This window comes from Motacilla alba, chromosome 15 (genome assembly GCF_015832195.1).
Source record: "Motacilla alba alba isolate MOTALB_02 chromosome 15, Motacilla_alba_V1.0_pri, whole genome shotgun sequence".
NCBI lineage: Eukaryota > Metazoa > Chordata > Aves > Passeriformes > Motacillidae > Motacilla > Motacilla alba.
The window spans coordinates 10027561-10049484 of NC_052030.1; the positions used below are offsets into that span (position 1 = coordinate 10027561).

Sequence of the window (21924 nt, forward strand, 5' to 3'; positions counted from 1 at the left end):
ACAGCGTTTCCGTCGCGACAGACGGCGCGCGTGCGGCACGCGGCGCCACACTCAACATGGCGGGCGAGCGGCGCCGCGCACGCCGCGGACCCTCTCGGAGGCCCCCTGATGGCCACACAGCGGGGTGCCCGCGGCGCTGCCTGCGCCACGGGCCCGAAGACAAAGGGTCGCGCCGCGGCCGCACTCGGCGCAGCGCGGCCCCGGTGCGCGGGCGAGCGAGGGGCGGGGCGGGCTGAGGATCCCGGTTCTTCCCGCCCGGTTCGGCTGGCGGTGGGGCGGAGCGGCGGGACGGGCGGCGCGGGGGCAGCCGCGGCGGCCGGCGGAGCGCGGCGGGCGGCCAGCGGAGCTGCATAAGATGGCGGCGGCGGGAGCTGAGGCGGCGGCCGAGGAGGAGAAGCGGCTGCCGGAGGGAGACCCCGAGTCGGGCGGGGACTCGGACGATGAGGGCGACTCGGACTCGTCTGGGGACGGCGAGGATGAGGAGAAGGAGAACGAGGCCGAGATCCAGCGGCTGGAGGAGCAGGTGGGCCCGGCGGGGCAGCGGGTGTGGCGGGAACGGGGCTAATCCGTGTCTGCCCCGGCAGTTCGGTGCTGGGAATGGCAGGATGGGAATTCCCGTGCTCCTTGTGAGTTTCCTCCAGCTCGGGATATTCTGTGATTGTCTGGAGTCTGAGATGGAAATTGACCAGCTTGGGATTTTTTTTGAGAGGGGAGATAAGAGGGAAGTCGTAGTAAGCAGTTTGTGTTCATTGAGAAATCTGAGCCGGCTGCCCGCGGGATTTTATTCCCTTTAAAGAAATTAAAGCACAGTTCTGTCTGTGAGCAGTGGCGGGACCGAGGGAGCGGCCGGGGCTGTGTCAGGGGTTAGGTTAAATCTGAGGAAATCGGGAAAACTGAGGAAATCTGCGTTGTCTTCCTCTGTGCTCCCACCACGGGAATTGTCTGATTGTTTTCTGACTTCTTCCATCACTCAACCCGGCTTTTAAAATGGATTTATTTGTATTTTTTTCAGCTGTCCATCAATGCTTTTGACTACAACTGTCACTTGGATCTGATCAAGCTGCTCCGGCAGGAGGGAGAGCTGGTGAAGCTCCGCAGAGCTCGGCAGAAGATGAGCGAGCTCTTCCCCCTCACTGAAGGTACGGAGCGTCCTTTGCCCTCCACAGGTGCAGGATGCTTCAGCAGTGAAATCAAATATTTAGGCCAATTTTCAGCACCCTCAGTCAGGGAATGTGATCCAGAGCTCAGCGAAGTCCTGCTAAAAATTTTGTAGGCAGGCAGCAGAGAAAATTCCCTCTTGGTGGAAATTGTGGGTGCTTGAAGTGGGGATTTCTGGTTTTGCTCGTAACTCGGAGGTGATGGATTTTATTCTTGGAAAGGGAAGGGGAGGCCCTGGCACAGGTGCCCAGAGAAGCTGGGGCTGCCCCGGAAGTGCCCAAGGCCAGGCTGGACAGGGCTTGGAGCAGCCTGGGATAGTGGGAGGTGTCCCTGCCCAAGGCAGGAGGTGGAATGGGATGATTTTCAAAGTACTGAGGAATTCCAACTTCTCCCTCTGGTAAAAAGGTGCTTGTTTAGCACCAATTTAAGAGGCCTCTGCCCAACTTTTATTTGAAATAATTTAGGAATTGTGGAGGCTAAAATTCCTCTCTTTGCCCTTGCTCCCCCTCCTTTGTTCTAAGTTTGTTGTTTAAAACTCACCAAGTGGACATAACTTATTATTTGTGAATATTAATCATGTGTTCTAAATGTTTTGCTTTCAGAAATCTGGCTGGACTGGTTGAAGGATGAGATAAAAATGGCTTCAGAGATCTCAGAGAGAGAGAAGGTTTATGAGCTGTTTGAAAGAGCTGTCAAAGATTACATCTGTAAGTCATCCCAAAATGCTCTAAAATGGGCTTTGTTTGGCTTTGCAGGGAAGTCTCTTGCTTCTGTTACAGTGAAGAAATCGGGTCAAAATTTCAAATTAATTTCTAAAATCTGAGTGTGAAGTGGTGCAAGGGAAGGATGTGGTGTCTGGTCTCTCCATTCCTCAGGAGCTGCTGCAGCTGTAGCTTAAAATTTTGGGGATAAATCCCTGAGTTCTTTGGGGATTTGGGTAAAGAGCTGGAAAAGCAAAGCCTGAGGAAGTGGAGGGAATATGGAGGTAAATCCCCCTCAAAAGCTGTGTACAAAATGTCACATCAGTGACATTTCCTGGTGCTGGTGATCCCTCAGGGGAGGTGAAGAAGTGAGGAATTATCCTCTGGATCTGCTGGATTGCATTTGGGGTTTGGAGGCACTTCTGGAGCCCAGGGCAGTCCCAGCCTGGGGTCCCTAAATGGAATTTGGTGTTGGTGGGAATGGCACCAGGCAGCCAGTGCTGTTCTCCCACCTCCCCTTCACCTGCAGGATTCAGCTGCTTCAGGAGGTGCTGATCAGGGAAGTTGAGGAGTTTGGAAAGAGGAGGAGGAGGAGCTGCTTTAATCTGAATTATTCCAGAGTGTGACAGCTCTGTGATCCCAGCTCAGGAAACAGGAATTTGCTGCTCTGGCATCTTGGTGTGGTTTGTGTGGCAGAGGTGACAGGCAGGGCCAGTCCCTGTCAGCAAAACCACAGGAGTGTCACCATTCAGAAGGAAACTGGGGCTGCTGCTGCTGAACCAACAGCATAAATACAATTCCCAAAGATTTAAACTTTTCTGCCTAAAAAAGAACACCGCCACATTGTTTTTCTATTTATATGCAGCACATCAGGCATTTGGGGGAGCAGAGCTGCATTTCCTCCTTATTATTTTTGAAAAAAATCAAATCACCTGCTTCTCCTAACCTTGTTTAGGTCCTGAAATTTGGCTGGAATATGCCCAGTATTCCATTGGAGGCATTGGGCAGGAAGGAGGCATCGAGAAGGTCCGCTCCATCTTCGAGCGGGCTCTGACGGCCGTGGGGCTGCACGTCACCAAGGGCACGGCCCTGTGGGAAGCCTACAGGGAATTTGAGAATGCCATCCTGGAAACAGCACAGGTGAGCCCGTTCCCGTTTGCTCCCATCCCAAAAAAAAGCTGTGGTGCAGCTCCTGGAGTCACCTGCAGCTGTCTCCTCCTCCCTGTTGTTTATTCCCAGCTGTAAAAACCAGCCCTGTGCTCCAGGAAAACCATTCTGTGGATTTGGCTTATAGATGAAAGGATTTGTGTTTCTGTAAAATCCTAAAATCATCTCGAATCCAGGAGCAGAGTTTGGCTCTGCTGCTGGCCGAGGTGCCAAGAACAGCTTTAAATTGAAATGTTCCATTATTAAACACTGTTCTGTGGCTGTTTCTGCACAGAGTCAACCAAGTTTAAATTCCTAGACTGTTCAGCTTTTAACTCATTCATTATTCCACCATTTGTGGAGGAGGTTATTTTATCCACAGACTTTTGGCTTGAGGGTGTTTTATCCCTCGAAAGTTCTGTTTGATATCTGCAATTTCCAAGGTGGCCAGAATGGGAATATTTCCTTATTTTTGATAATTTGCTACATAAGAGATGGAAGTTTACAGATGTCCCTGCTCTTGGTGGCAGTGGGAACTGTTTGGTCTTTAAAGGTCCTTTTCAACCCCTAACAAAGGAGTAACAGGAGGATGTTCTTTCATTCCCAAACACAATTGAGGCTGGAAGTTTTAGATCCTCTCCCCACACCCCAGGGATTTACTGAAACCCTCTCTGGCAGCACGGTGGGGTTGTGAAATGGCACAGTCACCTGCTGCTTCCTTGTTCTCAGGTGATCATTTCCCCGTGCTTGTGTCAGCTTTCAGTCAGGAATGCTTTTCCCATTCATCCACCTTCCAAGGGCAGCAATTCCCAAGTTTTAGCTTTCCCAGCAGCGACTGAGATGCAGCTTGGCCCTGTGTGCCCTTCAAGGATCATGTATTCACTTGGATCTCCGTTCCCTCAGCTCATAAACAATTCCCTCTCGTGTCCATCAGCTGGGGCTGGAGAGGATGGATTAAATTTCCCTGTTTTTCTTTGCTTGCAGCCAGCTCCTGGCAGCATTCCATCCCCAGAGCAGCAGCAGGTGCTGTGCAGCCAGCTCGAGAAGATCCACACGCTCTTCCGGCGCCAGCTGGGCATCCCTCTGCTGGGTAAGGGCTGCCGTGCTGGGACAGGGACTGCAGCAGCTGGGAGATGCTCCAGGCACCAGGATTCTCCTGGCACAGCCCCACCGAGTGCAGCTGGAGGTCTTGTGCTCTCTTGGATGAGGCACAGATCCCTCTGGATCAGGAATGTTCTGAGTTGTTGGGAGTTTGAGGATGTTCGAAGTGCGAGCGAGGAGCACAAAATGTGACTTAAAAATGAGGAGTTCAGCTGTGATTGCTGCACAAAACCCTTGGTAGGGAGTATCTGGCAGCTGGATTGTTGGAATTCTGCCTTCTCTAGTTCCTGCTTTAAGCTCCTTGAGTCCCTTTTCTTGCTCATGGGAAAAAGTTAAGCACAATTCTTTTGATTTCATTTCCATCTGGAAAGAATTTGGGTTCTCTTTTCTCTAAAGCCTTGGGGAAAATTTTGCCACTTTGGTTTTTTAATTCCAATTGAGCAGCTTTAATTACAACTTGCCCTGAGTTTGTTATAGGGCACTGTATGAGATGAAATGTCATAGCCTTTAAGAATGCAGCAGTGTGACAGTTAGGGCCAAAAGAGGATAACAATTTAAATATTTGTTCAAAATAAATTATAAATATTATATAAATAAAAATAGGAGTTTGTCCCAGAACCGAACATAGGTTGAAATCTGAATTTTCAGTTTTGTAAGTGCATTATTGATGGGATTTCATGTTTTAATAGACATGGAGGCTTCATATGCTGAATATGAGGAGTGGTCAGAAGAGCCCATTCCAGAAACAACAATAAAGAACTACAAAAAAGCTCTACAGCAGCTGGAGAAGTGTAAACCCTACGAGGAGGCACTGGTAATGCTGGCACTTACACATTCCTTCCAACTAAGAGGGAATTCCTTTGGGGGGATTTATTTTTTTTTGCCAAATTTAGTATTTTTTATTCTCCAGGCGGGGGATTTTGTCACCAGTGGGAATACTGACAATTATATACTGGGAATGCTGGAAATTATGGGGTGCCTTGGGTGTGCCAGACCACCCTGAGGTGCACGTGAAGACTCTGGGTGTGTTTTCCAGCATTGGGTTAAGGGGAATAAACCCAGGGTCTGACTGATTTCAGGCTCGTTCGGAGCTGTATGAAAATCAACAGCTGCTGATACAGAGACGAATCTCTTGTGTGAAATCTTGCACAAGAGCTGCTCTGAGGAGCAGCTGAACTGTTGGAGTCTTGCTTTGTTGAAGAGTTTGATGTTGTGTCTCCCTGGTTGTTTTCCAGCTGGGTGCTGAAACCCCAAAGCTGGCAGAATACCAAGCTTACATTGATTTTGAAATGAAAGCAGGTGACCCAGCTCGGATTCAGTTGATCTATGAGAGAGCTTTGGCTGAGAACTGCCTTGTCCCAGACCTCTGGGCACGCTACAACCAGTACTTGGTAAGGAAATAAACCCAGGAATGTTTGCAGATTTGTTTTCTTGTCTTTACTTTTGTTTGTTTCATTTTAATCTCAGTTGCTGATAAACAGCCATTAAATTCTACCTCAGTCCTGTCATTTATTCTGTAAATCTCCCAGAAACTGATTTTCACCTCACCTTTGCTTTCCTCCTGTTTTCAGGGATGCGTTTATTCCTCTTGTGAGCATTTCTCGCTTTGCTCTGCTCTAGCTGTGTTTTCTCTGCAGAATAACAGGGTGTGGGCACTGAAGCAAACCCAGATGTTCAGCCCCTGTTTCCAGGGGGGTTTGTTAGTGCAGTTTGAAGCTGATGCTGAGCTCCAGAGGCAGGACAGAAGGTGGCTGGATTAAGGGATCAGGGTTGACTCCCTGCAGGAGCTTATCCAGGCTCAGTTTTTCCGTCATCTCTTTCTCTTCCCAGCTGGACACAGCAGGTTGCAGGTGGAACAACACCTCCACAAATAGGCTGGGTGTGCTCCTTCTTTGTATCCTTGACATTCTAGGAACAGTTGGGAATTCACTCAGTGCCTTTATTATATTTATTTATTTGGCAGAAAACACCTCACTGGCCTGGTAGTTCTTTCCTGAGCATATTCTTCCTCACGGGAAGGTGTTCACTGGGTTTTTAGGAATACAGAATTTAAAACACCCATCTGAGCTTTTAAAATATAAAATGAAAGTGCTGGCTTTTAGGTGCTGAAGTTTGTCTTGGGTAGTCTCTGTGGCTGACAGGAACTTCACTTTTCTTGTGTGATTCTTCCAGGACAGGCAGCTGAAGGTGAAGGAATTGGTTTTATCCGCTCACGACCGCGCTGTCAGGAACTGCCCCTGGACTGTTGGGCTGTGGATTAGGTACCTGCTGGCCATGGAGAGGCACAGGGTTGAGCACAGCATCATCTCTGGTGAGGAAAGAACCAGCAAATGCAGTTCAGAGCTGCTCTCTGCGCTCCCAACAGCCTGGGACAAATGGGCCTTGCAGGGTCTGTTCTCATCCTGCTGCTGCCACGGGCAGCAGGTCCTGCAAGGGCAAAGCTTCGGTTGAGCAGCTTCACCCCGAGCTAGCAATGAACAGCTTGGAATGAACATTGCTGAATTCAGCTGCCTTTGAATTCACTTCCTAATCCAATTTATTGTGTAGGATTTCTTTTCCTGTCTTCCTAGACACCAGTGGTGTTTGTGTAGATATTTCTTTGTGCTATCACTGCAACTTGCTAATTTTGCTAATTTGTATATGGGAAGTAATTGTTTTTTCCCCATTTTTCTTTCAGAAATGTTTGAAAAAGCTCTGAATGCAGGTTTTATTCAAGCAACAGACTATGTAGAGATCTGGCAGGCCTACTTGGATTACCTGAGGAGAAGGGTGGATTTTACACAAGGTTTGTATGATAAATACAGAATAAATATCTGTACTATTTTCTTTGTTCTTTTTGGATATTGCTTTTTTAAAGAAAATTACCAGCATTTTCATATTTCACAGAAATTAATGTCTATAAAAATGTTAATGTCTATAAAAAATACGAATTTGGTTGGTTTGCTATTTCAAAAATGCCCTACCTTGTATTTTTGATACCTGATTTTTAAAATTATTCATGTAGTGAGTTTTACTGATTATAAAATCATAAATTAAATTTGTTGTTATTATTAATATAATAATAACAACAAGAAATAATAAACTTAATCTCCCCCTGCTACCTAATAAAATCATTGTGGATGTTAAGGAGATGGTTTTATTGGGTGGGAAATGAAAACTAAATTATTAATTTAAGGTTGTTCTTTCTTTTTTCCCCTGCAGACTCCAGTAAGGAGCTGGAGGAGCTGCGCTCTGCGTTTGCACGAGCTGTGGAGTACTTGAAGCAAGAAGTAGAAGAAAGTAAGTGAAACCATCCCAAGCAGTGTTTCCTCCCCTTCAAAATCATTTTTATAAGATCAGTTCTCCACACAATATTTGTCTTCAAGAATCTTGAACGTTTCAGAAAGCTGTAGATAAACAGGTCCCACATGGAGATGAAATTTTTAATAAACCCTTTTATTTCTGAGAGCCAAGTGCAACAAACAGCCCTTGTTTTTCTTCCTAGGGTTCAGTGAAAGTGGAGATCCATCCTGCACCATCATGCAGAACTGGGCAAGAGTTGAGGTAATGTTTCTCTCTGCTGTATTTAAATGGCTGAACCTGATCAAATGGATTTAAAATAAAATGTTCTAACATTCCAACCGTGGAATGCAGTCCTTTCCCAATCCATTTCCCCTCTTCCCCTACTCCTCTTCCTGAACGCAAACCAAGTTCTCAGTCTGAGAAGTTATTAGGTACATTCATCAAAAACAAAAGGAAGAAATTCAGAAACAGCTCTGTAATTTCTTTTATAGTGCCCAAAATCAAATGGATGTGGGAGCCAGAAACAAGACTAAAGGGAGAGGTGGGCAGGGAAGGATTGTTCAGTAGTAGGATTGTGTCAGGTGTTTATTTTGACCCCTGTAGGGCTCAGATGTGTCTTGCTGGGTCTGTTTGCAGCATCTGTGGGGTGTTTTTGGTTTGGGGTTAATGATGTTGAGCAAATAATCCTGAAGGATATTTTGGGTGCTCCGTTGCAGGCCCGCTTGTGTAACAACATGCAGAAAGCCAGGGAGCTCTGGGACAACATCATGACTAAAGGAAATGCCAAATATGCCAACATGTGGCTGGAATATTACAACCTGGAAAGGTGGGAGCTTGGTTAATTCACTTTTTAGTTTTCTCATCTGTGGGAGAAAACAGCTCAGAACAAATGTGTTTTGTTTGGGTTTACAAAACGCCTTTGAGCTTCTTGGGGTGGCTCTGCTGTGGCTTCCAGGAGTGTCACAGCAGCTGGGGAAGGAGGGGGAACGTTTGCATGGCTGGAATTGTGTGTGGCTTGTCCCCTCAGTGTCTTGTCCCCTCCTGCAGGGCCCATGGGGACACCCAGCACTGCAGGAAGGCCCTGCACCGAGCAGTGCAGTGCACCAGCGACTACCCCGAGCACGTCTGCGAGGTGCTGCTCACCCTGGAGAGGATAGAAGGTACCTGGGCACTGCCAGGGGGTGGCTAAGTGACAAAAGGTCACTGAGTGACAGGCAGGAGGGAATTAATTAGCAGAAGGTAACCAAGTGACTGGCAGAAGGTAATTAATTACTGCATTTCTTAGCCTGGTTAGGCAGAGGTGGCACACAGGCTTTTGATCCTGTGTTTTGTGCTCCTCTGAAGTCTCACTTTTCACTGCTGTCAAATCCACAGACAGCTCTTTTTTTCCTTGCTTTTCTGAAATCACTGGATTTTTCCATGTCTTTTTGGAGTCTTGCATTATTAATGAGAGGTTTCTGCTCTGCTTGGCTCTTGGGTTTTTGATTTTTTTTTTTTTACCTTGCAGGCTTGTTGTTATAAATAGAATTTTCATGTGTAATGTTTAATATGAACAGCAAGTGCCATGAACTCAGTGACTCTTATTTTTCCAGAATTGTATCTTTGAATTATGAGAAAGCTAAATAAAAGGCTTTTAAATTTTATTTTTATTTTATCCTTTAGGAACACTGGAAGACTGGGATGCAGCTGTTCAGAAAACTGAAAACAGACTGGCTCGAGTGAATGAACAAAGAGCCAAGGTCAGAACTTTCTGTGAGCTACCAAAGCATTTTATACACCTAAATCAAGTCCATGCTTCTCTGAATGTCACATTTTTAGTGTGGCTTCCCCCCAGATAAGCCTGAAATGCCTTCAAGCCCTACAACTCTCGATTTTTTACTTTAAAACTATGATTAACAACCTCTTGCTGCTTTTTATCTTTCTCCTTTTGCCTCTTGGATGGCCACAAGAGTGATGTGCCCTCCAGGAAAGCTGTGAGAGCAAAGAATTGGGATGAGCTTTAAATGATGTTCCTGTTAGTGCTGGGGTTAGGAGAAAACCCTCTGGGCTCAGTGCTCTGGAAAATGCTCTGCGATCTGCAGCCAGTGGGGGGAAAAAATGAAATAAATCTTCTGTGTTTCAGGCTGCTGAGAAAGAAGCTGCTCTGGCAAAGCAGGAGGAGGAGAGAGCTGAGCAGAGAAAGCAAGCAAGGGCAGAGAAGAAAGCTTCCAAAAAAGCCAAGAAAACCAGGACTGGGGACAAGCGCAAAGCGGACGAGGATGACGAGGGCGAATGGGGACAAGAAGAAGGTAAAAATAAAATGAAATTGAAACTTCACAGCTCTGGCAACACGGTTATTGGTTGTCTTGTGGTGGAGGGAGCTGAGGAATTGCCAGCACTGGTGTCTTTCCAGGGCTGCTTTCTCCTGGGAAGTGTTCAGTGTGGGAGTGAAATGCAAACAAGGCTAAATGGTTTTATACCAAGAGAAAAACAGGTTTATAAGAACTTCCAGAGTTTTCTTGGGGTTTCTTATTTTGGATATTTTGGTTTTTTCTTCCTTGATTTTCCTTTAAAGTAATTGTTCTGACTCATCCTATGATACTGAGCCATGTGTCTAAATTGGGTTATTCAGAATTGTAGCAGCTTCTGGAGGTTGGAACAGAACACTTTAATAGGTTGTTGCCCCTGGGATTTTTGTGAGCTTTTAGATTTCTTTTTTTTTTTTTTTTTTTTAAATAAAGAACCATTAGACAAAGAAAAGAACATGAATCCGCAACTGTCAGTTATGACTGGCTGAAAAAAGGAACAAATATTCCAGTTGCTTTCATCTAAAGCTGTCTTGGCGCAATAATCTGTTGTTATTTGTTCTTTAAAACCTGAGGGAGGTTTTTTTTTTGTGATGTCTTTAAGACCTGTCATTGTATTTGTGCTTCCGTGTGCCATTTCCAAGCTCCACGGTGGGAATGGAGGGCAGAGGAGTTTCAAAGGGGAAGGAAACGGGGTAATTTCTTTCTAACAAGGCTTTCAATTCCATCAATCAGAGCTGCCCAGCAAGAGGCTCAGGGGAGAGGGCGATGGAGTGCTCCCTGAGGAGGACATGGAAGTGGATTCTGGGCTCTTTGGGAGGAGTGAGAAGCCAGATGGCTCCACGACCCCAAAGGAAAAGGCGTCCACCAGCCGCAAGGACATCCCCAAAGTTTTCCACGACAGCAGCAAGGATAAAGTCACCGTGTTTGTCAGCAACCTCTCCTACACCATGGCAGAGCCCGAAGCCAAGCTGAGGGAGCTCTTTGGGAGCTGTGGGGAGGTCGTGGAGATCCGAGCAGTGTTCAACAACAAGGGCACCTTCCGGGGCTACTGCTACGTGCAGTTCAGGGAGGAGGAGGCTGCTCGGCAGGCCCTGGCCTTGGATCGCACGGCCGTGGAGGGCAGGCCCATGTTTGTGTCTCCTTGTGTTGACAAGAACAAGAATCCTGACTTTAAGGTAAAAGTTTTGGTGGTTCCTGTTGGACAGTGGATGTGGGGAAGGGAGTTGGTGGAATCTGTTGTGTCTAATCAGTTCACGTTGTGCTTCTTTAAACTCTTTTTTTGGGACTTTTTGTTACTCTGCCAGACATCAGGATTGTCATAATTTATTCAAAATTTGCAGAAATCTGCTGACCTGAGCAGTTTAGTGGTGGGACCTATCCAGGTTCAAGCTCTGAAGAGTTTTCTTGGTCAGTATTTGTTACCCAACCCCCTGGCTGGGGATGTTCTGTACCAGAACTCAGTTGTGTAATCAGGGGATTTCTGCATTCTGGAGTTCCTGCACAGAAAAATTCAATGTTCCCATAGTGATAGCTGAGTAAGAAGGCAATATTATAAAATACATTATTACAGGAATTGGGCTCTGATCCTTCTGGATCCCTTCCAGCTCAGGGTATTCTATGATTCTCTGTCTGTCCTCATTGGGAAGGGGTTTAGTAGCATTTAGGAGCAAGTCCTTGGTGTTTATATGCAAATATCTTCCAAAACGCTACTCATGGCTTTGAGGCAGTTTCGGATCCCACAAACAGGAATTACTTTGGGGTGTGGAATTGAAATCCTTGGAATTTCTGGCTGGTTTGTGAACCAGCATCCTTTTTGTTCCTCCAGGTGTTCAGGTACAGCACTACCCTGGAGAAACATAAACTCTTTATATCTGGTTTGCCATTTTCCTGCACTAAGGAGGAGCTGGAGGAGGTGTGTAAAGCCCATGGGAACGTGAAGGACATTCGACTGGTCACCAACAGGGCTGGAAAACCCAAGGTAGGCATCCTTAACACACTCCTGGATTTAAGGAATCCTTCAAAATAAGCTCATCATGGAGTCTGGAGACAAAAAAGTTGGGTTTGTTAAGTTGCCAGTGTGGTATTGTATTAATGCTTGTGGAAGAGCCTGAGTTTATACAGCCCAGTGTGCCTTAGTGCAGAAAACCAAAAGGAATTTTCCCAAAATACTTCTTAAATTGCACGAGAAAAATGGGATGGAGGGGGAAATGTTTACAGCACTTTCAGTATTGTAAAAACAGGCAACTCTGTAAAGGATTGGTTTTTAAATAACTGCCTAAATGGGGTTTACCTGGTGTAACCAATTCCCATCCTCCTTTCCTCAGTTTCCTGAGGCTTTTGTTCCTAACATCTGCTGCAGGAAGGGAATTGCCAGGGAGAAATGAGCCCCCTCTCTGACAGGGCTCATTATTTCCATCCCTGAATAAATGACTCCTTGTTAAATAAGGGATTCTGAACCAGCTGCTGCTCTGCCAAAACTCTATCTGACACCTGGGCTGTGTGTGTGTGGTGGGTCCTGTCCACAGGGACATCCTGAGAATGGTGGACACGGATTTAAGTTGAATTTTCTTGCCCTCAGGTGAAGTTCCTGTTGTGTGCACACCTTGTAATGAGTGCTCTTGGGAACCCCAACTCTTGGTCTGAGCTTAGTTTGAGCTGGGGTTGTGTGTAAACCACAAATAAATGTATTTTGGGGAAGTTTATGTAAAACCTGATGCCTCTCCTGTGAAACTGGATAATCCAAAAAATGCAGCTTAAGCCTTTGAATGTCATTTGAAAGAGTAACAGCAGGGAGAGGTGATGCCCTTCTCAGTGAGAGCCTGCTGTGGTACTTCATTATATTTACTTTAATACCATTGTTGGAGTGGTTCTTTCCCTTTTTAATACTTTTTCCACACATGAGGGGAGCGAGAGACAAGAAATACAGGTTTGTGAGAATGATGGGAGTGGTGAGCATTGGCACTGAGCCATGTTGAGTTTCCCTCATTTACGAATTCCTCATTTACGAACTCCTCAGCACTAAACAACAGGTTTAGTGCTTGTTAAGGAAGCACTAAAACCTAATGGAGGCTCTTTCTTTTCTTCCTTTAGGGCCTGGCTTATGTGGAGTACGAGAATGAAGCCCAGGCCTCTCAGGCTGTGCTGAAGATGGACGGGCTGACAGTGAAGGACCACGTCATCAAGGTGATGATCAGCAACCCCCCGCTCCGGAAGCTTCCAAAACGGCCCGGTTCCCTGCCCTCCCTGCCCCTGCTACCACGGCAGAACTATGGAGCGTGAGTGAGGGAGGGCTTGAGGGAGGGGTGCCTGGCACTGCCTGGAAGGGAAATGCTGTGTTTCTGTTCGTGCTGGAGTTGAGAAATCTTAGCTGGAATATGGGGGCTTAGAAAAGGAAGGAGAGGGATTTTTTATATGGGCAAGGGGGAAGGGCTTCCCACTGCCAGAGGGCAAGGTTAGGTGGGACATTGGGCAGGAATCCTTGTGAGGGTGGGGAGGCCCTGGCACAGGGTGCCCAGAGAAGCTGTGGCTGCTCCTGGGTCCCTGGAAGTGCCCAAGGCCAGGTTGGATTGGACTTGGAGCAACCTGGGGTGGTGGAAGATGTCCCTGCCCATGGCAGGAGTGGGACTGGGTGATCTTCAAGGCCTCTTCCAACCCAAATCAGTGTAGGATCCTGTGAATCTGAAAGAACATTTAAAAAGTACTGCACCATAAAAAAAATGGGTTGTTGGATTGATGAGGAAAAGCAGATTTTTCCTCTTTACCCACAGAAACAGCTCTGTAGCAACAAGAGGATGAGGCACTGGCCATCCCCTTGGATCTGATGTTGGCACTGATCCCTAATAACCTCCACATCCTCTCCCTCTGGAGAAACAGCCATTGTTCCTAGTGACCATTAAAGCTGCTCCTTCATCTTTCAGTGCTCCTGTGTTGGATGAGCCCCTGTGGATAAACAGAGCTTCAGCCCTGGGGGCTGTGGGGTGGTTTTGTCTGCCAGGACTCAGGGGTGCTTCAAAGACACCCATGGGAAGCTTTATCCCTGAAACAAGTTATAGGAATGATATTAAAATGTGCATTTCTCATAGCAAACAAATCCTTGTTGTCCCCCCAGGCTAAAAGAGTGTGTTTAAATGGGAATTTTTTCCCTTCCAGGCGAGGGAAGGGCAGGACACAGCTCTCCATGATGCCCCGGGCGCTGCAGCGTCAGAGCAACCCCGTGGCCAAGGCTGAGAATGGGATGGTCCAGAACTCACCAGCAGCGTCCTCTGAGCCCCCCGCAGAGCCTAAAAAGATGTCCAATGCTGATTTTGCCAAGATGCTCCTGAAAAAGTGAGCGAGGAGTGTGCGCTCAGCGGGTCTGGTCCAATGTGAAATGCCTTTCTGGAAGCCATGTTGTGTCCTTAAGCTTTGCAAGGAGAGAAAGCCCGTCCCAATCCCGTGTAAATACTGGACTGCTGCATTCCTCGGGATCAGTGGAGGATGGCACAAATCCAGGTGGTGGTTTTTTGGTTTTTATTTTTCCTCTAAGAGCAAAGAGTTACGCTTTTGTTCTGGTGAAATGGCGTTAATGTGATCCCTCATATTGAGGGTAACGAGGGGGGAAATATTTCCTGCACGGCTCGGATGCCACATGGAGTTTTTTGGAGTACTTTCCAACGATTTTCTCTTTCATTAACGAATGAGATGCCATGGGAGGACCTCAGCAAGCTCCACTGGTCAGCTCAGATTGGGATTGCAGACATTCTCTCTGCCAACAGCCCCATTCTCCACCCAAACCCACGCACGCAGGGACTGTCATCTCCTTCCATGCAGAATCCTACAGCAGATGCTCCAACTTCACCACGATGGCCTCTTTTAGTATTGGGAGAGTTTCTATACATATGTGTGTATATGTAGATACACAGATATACATATATATGTATCCAGTTCCTGTTCTGTTCCAGTTGACCTGTTTTTTTATATGGTGTATTTGTAAAGGACATTGAGATGATTCTTTTTAAGTTTTAGGAGCTGATCCTTAGGTGGTAATTTTTGTTTCCCATGAAGCTGGACGTGCTGTTGCTGAGGACCAGGTTTTTTGGTTGTTTTTTTGGTTGTTTTTCCTAGCTAGCTCATGTCTTTTTGCAGGTGGTTTCTGTATGGTTTTGTACAACTGTGAAGTGCAAGCTGACGTTTCTCGGTTTATTAAACTCACGTTCTCAAAGGTTTTCTATAAATACTGTTGCTTTTGTTTAAATGTGGGTGTTGGAACTGCACTTCTCCTCTGGCAGCTGGGTGATAGTGATGTGCCTCACCTCTCAGGTGTGCTCAGTGTCCCTCAGGCCTTGAAGCAGCTCATTCCATCTGCTCTGAATATCCTGGAATCACTTCAGCCATCACCTCAGACTTTCCAACAGTGGTGTGATCTTGGATAGAAACATCCCTGCTTGTCAACTACCCTGGAAGTCACCACCCAGAGAGGGGTGGATGTGAGGGGGAACCCCAGTGCTGAGTTCACTTGGACCACACCAACACTGCTGCAAATAAACACTATTTTCTGTGCTGATTTCACTTGGCTTTACTTTGAAATGATGACTCTGCTCATGTTGTCAGGTGGCTGAGGGAACCAGGATCTCTCCCATGGCCTCTCCTCCTCCACAACCACTTAGCTCACTGCAGCCAAGTGTGCTCTGAGAACAGCCTCTTCCAAACCAAGACTTTCATATTAAAATAGTTTATTAATCTGTTACTAAAATAACATTTTTTCCCCCCACAGAGCTCTAAAGTGCATTATTTATGCTCAGGTTGCACTACAAAAATAACATGCTTTGTAAGGACAGGACACCTTTCCTCCTGTATTGTCTGCTTTCCCTGGCAGCAGTGCTCAGAGAACTCCCACTCTCATCCTGGTTTCTGCTACTCTAAAACATGTCCTAAGCTCCCTGTCAGGTCAGAGAGAGTTAAAAGGGAAGAAAACTGAGCCTAAGACAGCCTGGCAGCTTTTGTCAAGGGGTTAAATGCTCTAAACTGGGATTTTAAAAGGAAGTTTTGTGAGCTTGGAGGTGGTGGGGTCAATGATGCTGTTACACGCCTGGCAGGTTTGGGGTAGGGAGATCTGTGGGTACTTTGACCTTAAAAACCAAGGAAAAAGTGATTCTTTGAACTGCTCAGCAGCTCCAGGCACGGCCCTGCCCCTGCAGCACAGAGGCCTCGAGTGATTCTGGACACATTTATCAGAGGCATGACGTGACCAGTGGTTAATTGTGGAAGTTCCCTTACCTAGACTAAAGACATGGAAGTTTTTGGCAAACTTCCTGTACACATTCTTCCCAAATTAGCACAACTAGTGTCTCCTGGCTCTGCCTGATGATCTTTTCTGCCCACAGTTCTGCAGACAAGCTCCTTCCAACCCCTCCACTGAAATGTCTAAGGACAGTTGTGCTTTCCCAGGGCTCCTCTGGGCTGAGATTTTCTGAGTCCTCCCTCAAGTAAGTCAGATCTTTTCTCCTCTTGTTCCACTCCTAATCACCTGTAATCCCAAACCAAACACTTCCCACTCGTACAAAACTCACCCCAGGAAAGGCAGCTGAAAGTAAACATGCAAAGTGCCACAGAAACAGAAATGGGAGGGGAGAGATGCCTTTGGGCTGGAGTTCAGCCTCCTTCCTGCTCAGTACCTGTGTGACTGACACCAAAGTATCTGCTGGACACAGCTGGGAGTGCTATTCCTTCAGGGATGTGTTTGGGAGCTACAGGCAAGAGGCCACAGAGAGCCAACTCAGTTTAGGCTTTGCTGAGGTCAGACAGTAGAGTGGACTGCCTGGGTGAAAGGGTTGTGATTGAAGCAGCTCCTCTAAGCTTAGTTTTAAGGAGAAATTCAATCTCAGTTCATCTTTTTGAGCCCTCAGACATCTCTCCCAACCTCCTTCCAGTGCACAGCCACCATCCCCAGTTCTGTTTGGCATCACGTATATAAATAAATTATATTAATTTAATCAAATGTAAGACACTTTAAATAAACAAAACGCTCAAGTGCCACCTTCCCGTCCAGTCACTTCCCACCAGGAACACCGAGTGGCTTGAAGTTCTGCTCTCCCACAGCTCCTGAGTTCGCCCAAACCCCTCAAGTCTTGACGGGGATGGTTTGTTTGCAGCCGGCGGTGCCTCCCGCCTCGGGCAGGCCCACGGAGTACTCGGTGGTGGCAATGAGCAGCATGTCCAGCGTGGTCTCGGTGCACTTGGCGATGAAGCGGATGAAGGGCCGCACGTCGCCCTCGTTGGCCACCTCCAGCACGTGGTAGTACTCTGCGCGCTGCTCCTTGCGGATGGTGATGGGCGGGTAGCCCGCCTGCATCAGGATCAGGTTCATCAGCAGCCGCGAGGTGCGCCCGTTGCCGTCCACGAAGGGGTGGATGTACACCAGCTTGTAGTGCGCCAGCGCCGCGAACTCCACGGGGTGCAGGCTCATGGCGTCCTCCGAGTTCATCCACTGCACGAACTCCTCCATCTGCTTCTCCACGTCCCGCGGGTGCGGCGGGATGTGGTGGCCCACGAAGACCTGCGTGGCGCGGAACCGCCCGGCCTCCACGGGGTCGGCGTAGCCCAGCACGCGCCGGTGGATGTCCAGGATGTCCCTGCTGGTGACGGAGCCGATGCGCGACACCAGCGTGGTGTTGACGAACTTGAGGGCCGCGTGCATGCCGATCACCTCGTTCTGCTCCGCCAGGCTCTTCCCGGGAACGGCGTACCTGGTCTCGATGATGTGCCGGATCTCGGACAGCGTCAGCGTGTTCCCCTCGATGGCCACCGTGTGGTAGATGTGGTGGTAGTAGGATTCCTCCATCACCCGGCGCAGGGCGGAATTCCCCTTGGGAATGGCCATCACCTTCTTGACCTTGCTGTCGATGATGCTGAAATACCTCTGGTCGATCTCCTCCACCAAGGGCAGCGTCCGGCCACGGTTGCTCAGAGCCTTCTCGTTGTGGGGGGAGATGGTCAGAGCTTTGGAGTACAGATAGTCGGCCTGGAGGATGTCCTTTTCCTCCTCCGAAAAGATCCCGAACTCGTTCAGGGCGTCCACGTAATCCGGGTCCATTTTGAGGGCGTACAGGAAGAGTTTGTGGGCCTTCTCCCGCTTCCCTTGGCGCTTCATCTCCAGGGCTTGATTCAGAGCTGCTCTGGCTTCCAACTTCACCTCTGGAATGAGATGGTAACAGATAAAGGGCGGTGAGTTTTACTGGAAACCTCCGGAAATCCGGATTCTGTGATCCTTGTGCCTCTCTTCCCACTCAGGACATTCTGTGAGTGACTGTTCACTGATATAAAAATTGAACAAATCAATCTCGAAGAACTGGAACAGAATTTGTGTTCCAGAGCTTTATGCTGCATTTCCAGGCTGAATATGAGGCAGCAAAACCATTCCTGGCAGCAAGTGTTGGGAGGCAGGACCTGTGGCCACCAAACTGCTTCATGTGGGAGGAAACAGTGTTTTAACAGTGTTCCCTTGGCATTATTTTAGGTGAAATTATAACGTTAACATGATTATGTTGGCTGCCAACAGCACTTCTGTTTTTCCACTGAACTGTCCAACGTTTTCCCAGCAGTAAGAGCTTTAATGCAAACAAAGATACAGTGCTGGAATCGTAATAATTCCTTTAAGTGTTTTCCACGTTAATGTCCCGGCTGATACTGGCCATGGCTACAGCCTGGCATTGCCTGAAAGGCTGTTCTGTGCCAGGATTTTGGGATTGACGCTGTGTAGCCCAGGTTTCTGTGCACTAAACCACCTTTCTGTGTTCCAGTTACCTCCACAGAAGTTACTAGTACTGAAAACACAAGGAAAAACTCTGGAGAGATGGAGCAATGCCAGCACAGGGCCCTGGAATGCAGTCAAGGAGCTGGTGAGGCACTGCCTGACCTTGGGGGCATTTACAGACAGTGTTAATTGCAGTTAATTGCAGTTTGTTACCATCAGGGTACAGTGTCACTCCCATCAGGGGTACAGGACAGGTCAGGAAGGGGGTGAAGATCTCTGGGTTGGTGTTGGGGTTGGAAGGGCCCTCTGGAAATCACCCACTCCAAGCCCCTGCCAAGGCAGGGTCACCAGGAGCAGAGAGGTGTCCAGGTGTGTTTGGAATGTCTCCGTGGAGCGACATTCCACCACTCCATGGGCAGCTGTTCCTCATGGAAAGAGGCTGCTCCTCGCGTTGAGGTAGAACTTGTGTTGTAGTTTCCTGCTCCTTGTGACCACTGAACAGAGCCTGGCAGCATCCTCTGACAGCCCCTGGAGATGTTTGTATGGATTGCTGACCTGACCAGGCCCAGCTCCCGCACTCTCCCCTCATCACAAAGATGCTCCAGACCCCAAATCACCTCTGTGGCCTCTGCCGGACCCTCTCCAGCATCTCCTTGACCTGAGGAACTCAGCCGTGCCCACCCAGCCCCTCTCACCTGGGGACGCTTTTCCCTTCAGCACCAGCAGCTCCAGCCCCTTGGAGGTGACGCTCAGCTCCGTGCTCTGTCCCGTGAGCCTGCTGATCCCCGAGGAGCCCAGTCTGCTCTTCAGCAAGGACAGGCCCTTGAGCACAGCCTGGCACTGGTTGTCCAGTGGCAGCAGCAGCATCACCAGGGAGCTCAGCAGCAGCACCAGCACGGCCGCCCACCGCACACGGAGCCGCAGGGACACCCACTGGAGCTCGGGATCGGTCGCCATCGCCACGAGATTCATCCTGCTTCCAGCAGCACCGACACCTGGAGCATGTCCCGCGCCACTGCTCCCACCTGGGAACGCACAGCTTCAGCCAGAGCTCGGTGCCAGGTCAGAGTGGGGCTGAGTGATGTGCTCTGGGTTTGTCACAGCTGTCCCTGCCACCCCCCCAGCACCACATGGGGCTGAGTGATGTGCTCTGCGTTTGTCACGGCTGTCCCTGCCACCCCCTCCCCTGCCACCCCCCCAGCACCGCATTGCACTGCTCTGACAGGAGCCATGGATGCCCGGGAGCAGCGTGCGCTCTGCCAGCCGGTTCTGCGGGGATCACGGAGCTTCCCGTCCCCTCGCCACCCTCCTCCAGGCTTGTGACCCGCGCCAAGCCCCGGGTTCCCGCACCGCTCTGCAATCCCTCCCCACGCTCCGCTTCTCCTCCAGCCACCGCCTGAACGCGGCCGGAATCCCCCCCAGCACCCCGGCTCCTCTCTGCCCGGTGCACCCCAGGCCTTCCCCCCGCTCCCCTGTTCCCAAGCCCCCCGCTGTTGTCCCGGTCCCCCCGTGTCCCCCCGGTCCCCGCTCACCTTTGCCGCCTCCCGGAGCCGCCCGCTGCCGGCTCCCGCAGCCCCGCCCCCGGCCCCGCCCCCGAGCGCTGCCATTGGCTGAGCCGCCCCCAGGCTCCTCTTCCATTGGCTACCGCAGCGGACGCGTCCCTCACGCTCCTCCCCTCCGCTTCCTGCACCGGCTTCCGGGTAGCGCCGCGCCCCGGGCGCGGGAGAGGCTCGTGGAGGGTGGGGACTGGAGAGCGTGCACGTCAATCATACGGCGCGCAACCAATGAGAAGGGAGGGTGGGGAGTGGGCGGGCGCGGTTTCCATATAAGGGCATGGCGTGCTGTTGCTAGGCGACGGGAGCGCGGCCGCGCTCACTAAGGGTTAAATTCCATTGCCTCCGATTTATGGCCATTTCCATGGAAAATCACCTCTTTCCGTGGGTACAGAGTTCCCGTCGCCTCTCCGTGGCCCTTCTGGATGTTATGCTCTTTATTTTTGGCCTTAAGCAGCGGCTGTTCCACCCCTGCGCCTCTCCCTCCGCTGCAGGCCAGGAATAGGGAGAGACTGGGAAAAGTTGAGGGAAAAGAGAATGTTTTAAATAATTGCAGGTCGCTCCCTCAGAATCACTGTCTAGCAGGGTGATAAGGTGTTTTTTTTTACCAAGTGGAGATCATCAGCAGGAGGGAAAAGTAACCTGGTTTGTCAGAATTTAATTCAGGGTATTTGGACTGTGGTTCAGAGGAAGCTGAGGGGAGACCTCCACAGCATCCACGATAGCTCCGTGCTGCCCCCACTCCATCCTGCCTCCTCTCCGAATGGAGTTTTCCAGAGACAATCCCCCTTTTGGGGCTTGTTTTTGGCAGGAAAAGCAGGATCGCTGGTTTTACGGATTGGCAGGAGCAGCTGGACGAGCTGGGCTCAGCCACCATCCCCAGCCCAGCCTGACGGATCAGCCCTGGGCTCTCTGAGCTCACGGAGCCCCCGGCCACCCCTGCAGCTCCAAACTGTCCTGCAGAGAGCTTTGGGGGACCATCAGCACTGGGAGGACCAGCAAATCCCTCCCAGGACACAAACCTGTGTTCTCCTCAGGGATCTGGCACCTGAAGCTCATTCTGGGATAATCGTGGAGCAGGGATGAGTTTTCCTTTTAAAGACGGTGAGAAACACACTTAAGGATCTATTCCCTAATGAAATCTGCTCCAGCAGAGCGGGACAGCCAGCAATGCCTGGTGTCTCAGGGCAGCTCTGGTGCCTCTTGGTGCCTCTGGAACGGTCCAAGCTGAGGCAGAAGCCGATGATGCCACATCATCCCTGGGGACACTGCGGATCCTCGGCACTCCCACAGCTCTTCCCCAGCTGGATCCGGGCCAGCCCGAGGATTTCCACGTGTGACTCCGTGAGGAACAGCCAGGGGACATCCCAAAGGTGGGAAGGAAGCTGTGGAACGCTGGAGCTGCAGCCTGGCTGCATCAGAACCGCCAGTCCTGCTGGGCCATCCTGGGAATTCTCCACTGTGCCAAACAGATCCCATCCGGATCCTGAGGGGAATTTGCACTGGGAGCAGCGTTCCAGAGGGATCCTGGAGGCCTCAGCGTGAGGCTGGGGTTTGTTCCTCTCCATGCGATGGGTTCGGGAGCGGCTGCAGCCGGCAGATGGCACTGACTGATCTCGCTGCTCCACGGGAACATCCCGGCCTGCTGCATTCCCCCTGCAGGACCTTCCCAGAGCTCATCCTGGGAAACGTGTCTGGAGGTTGAGCAAGGCCCTGGCTGCCTTCTGGAGCTGTTTGTGCTGGGATAAATTCCCTTGTACGTGCCCTCAGCGGTTCCCGGGGTCCTGGGTGTGCCAGCAGCTCGGGGCTTGTGCTTCCCAAAGCTTCCCAAAGCTTCCCAAAGCTTCCCAAAGCTTGCCCAGGGCTCTGATTGTGACACTTGTCACAAAGAAAATTAATTGCTGTTCTGTTTTGAAGGGCAGCGTGTTTAACACTGCTAACCTCTGTCAGCATCTCCCTGATTG

At 49.6% G+C, this 21924-nt stretch overlaps 2 protein-coding genes across 3 annotated transcripts; one reads left to right on the forward strand and one right to left on the reverse strand.

Annotated features, from left to right (window-relative positions):
• Positions 1 to 12: 12 nt before the first annotated feature.
• On the forward strand, positions 13 to 15219 carry SART3 (spliceosome associated factor 3, U4/U6 recycling protein). Of its 2 annotated transcripts, none has more exons than XM_038152403.1 (19): positions 13 to 523; positions 1013 to 1139; positions 1761 to 1865; positions 2815 to 2999; positions 3990 to 4095; positions 4796 to 4920; positions 5342 to 5497; positions 6279 to 6417; positions 6784 to 6891; positions 7308 to 7385; positions 7591 to 7649; positions 8105 to 8214; positions 8436 to 8548; positions 9051 to 9127; positions 9511 to 9676; positions 10409 to 10851; positions 11502 to 11654; positions 12767 to 12951; positions 13826 to 15219. In XM_038152403.1, exons 1-19 carry the CDS (start codon positions 356 to 358, stop codon positions 14004 to 14006), a joined length of 2784 nt encoding a protein of 927 aa, XP_038008331.1. In that variant the 5' UTR covers positions 13 to 355; the 3' UTR covers positions 14007 to 15219. The 2 variants fall into 2 exon arrangements, with proteins under 2 accessions (XP_038008331.1, XP_038008332.1); XM_038152404.1 differs by having other exon boundaries at positions 12767 to 12859.
• A 151-nt stretch (positions 15220 to 15370) lies between these two features.
• On the reverse strand, positions 15371 to 19982 carry FICD (FIC domain protein adenylyltransferase). Its single transcript, XM_038152405.1, has 3 exons — positions 19940 to 19982; positions 19103 to 19432; positions 15371 to 17848 (listed from the first exon to the last, which is right to left on the reverse strand). The coding sequence occupies exons 2-3, from the start codon at positions 19377 to 19379 to the stop codon at positions 16776 to 16778; spliced, it is 1350 nt and encodes a 449-aa protein (XP_038008333.1). The 5' UTR covers positions 19380 to 19432; positions 19940 to 19982; the 3' UTR covers positions 15371 to 16775.
• Positions 19983 to 21924: the final 1942 nt, after the last annotated feature.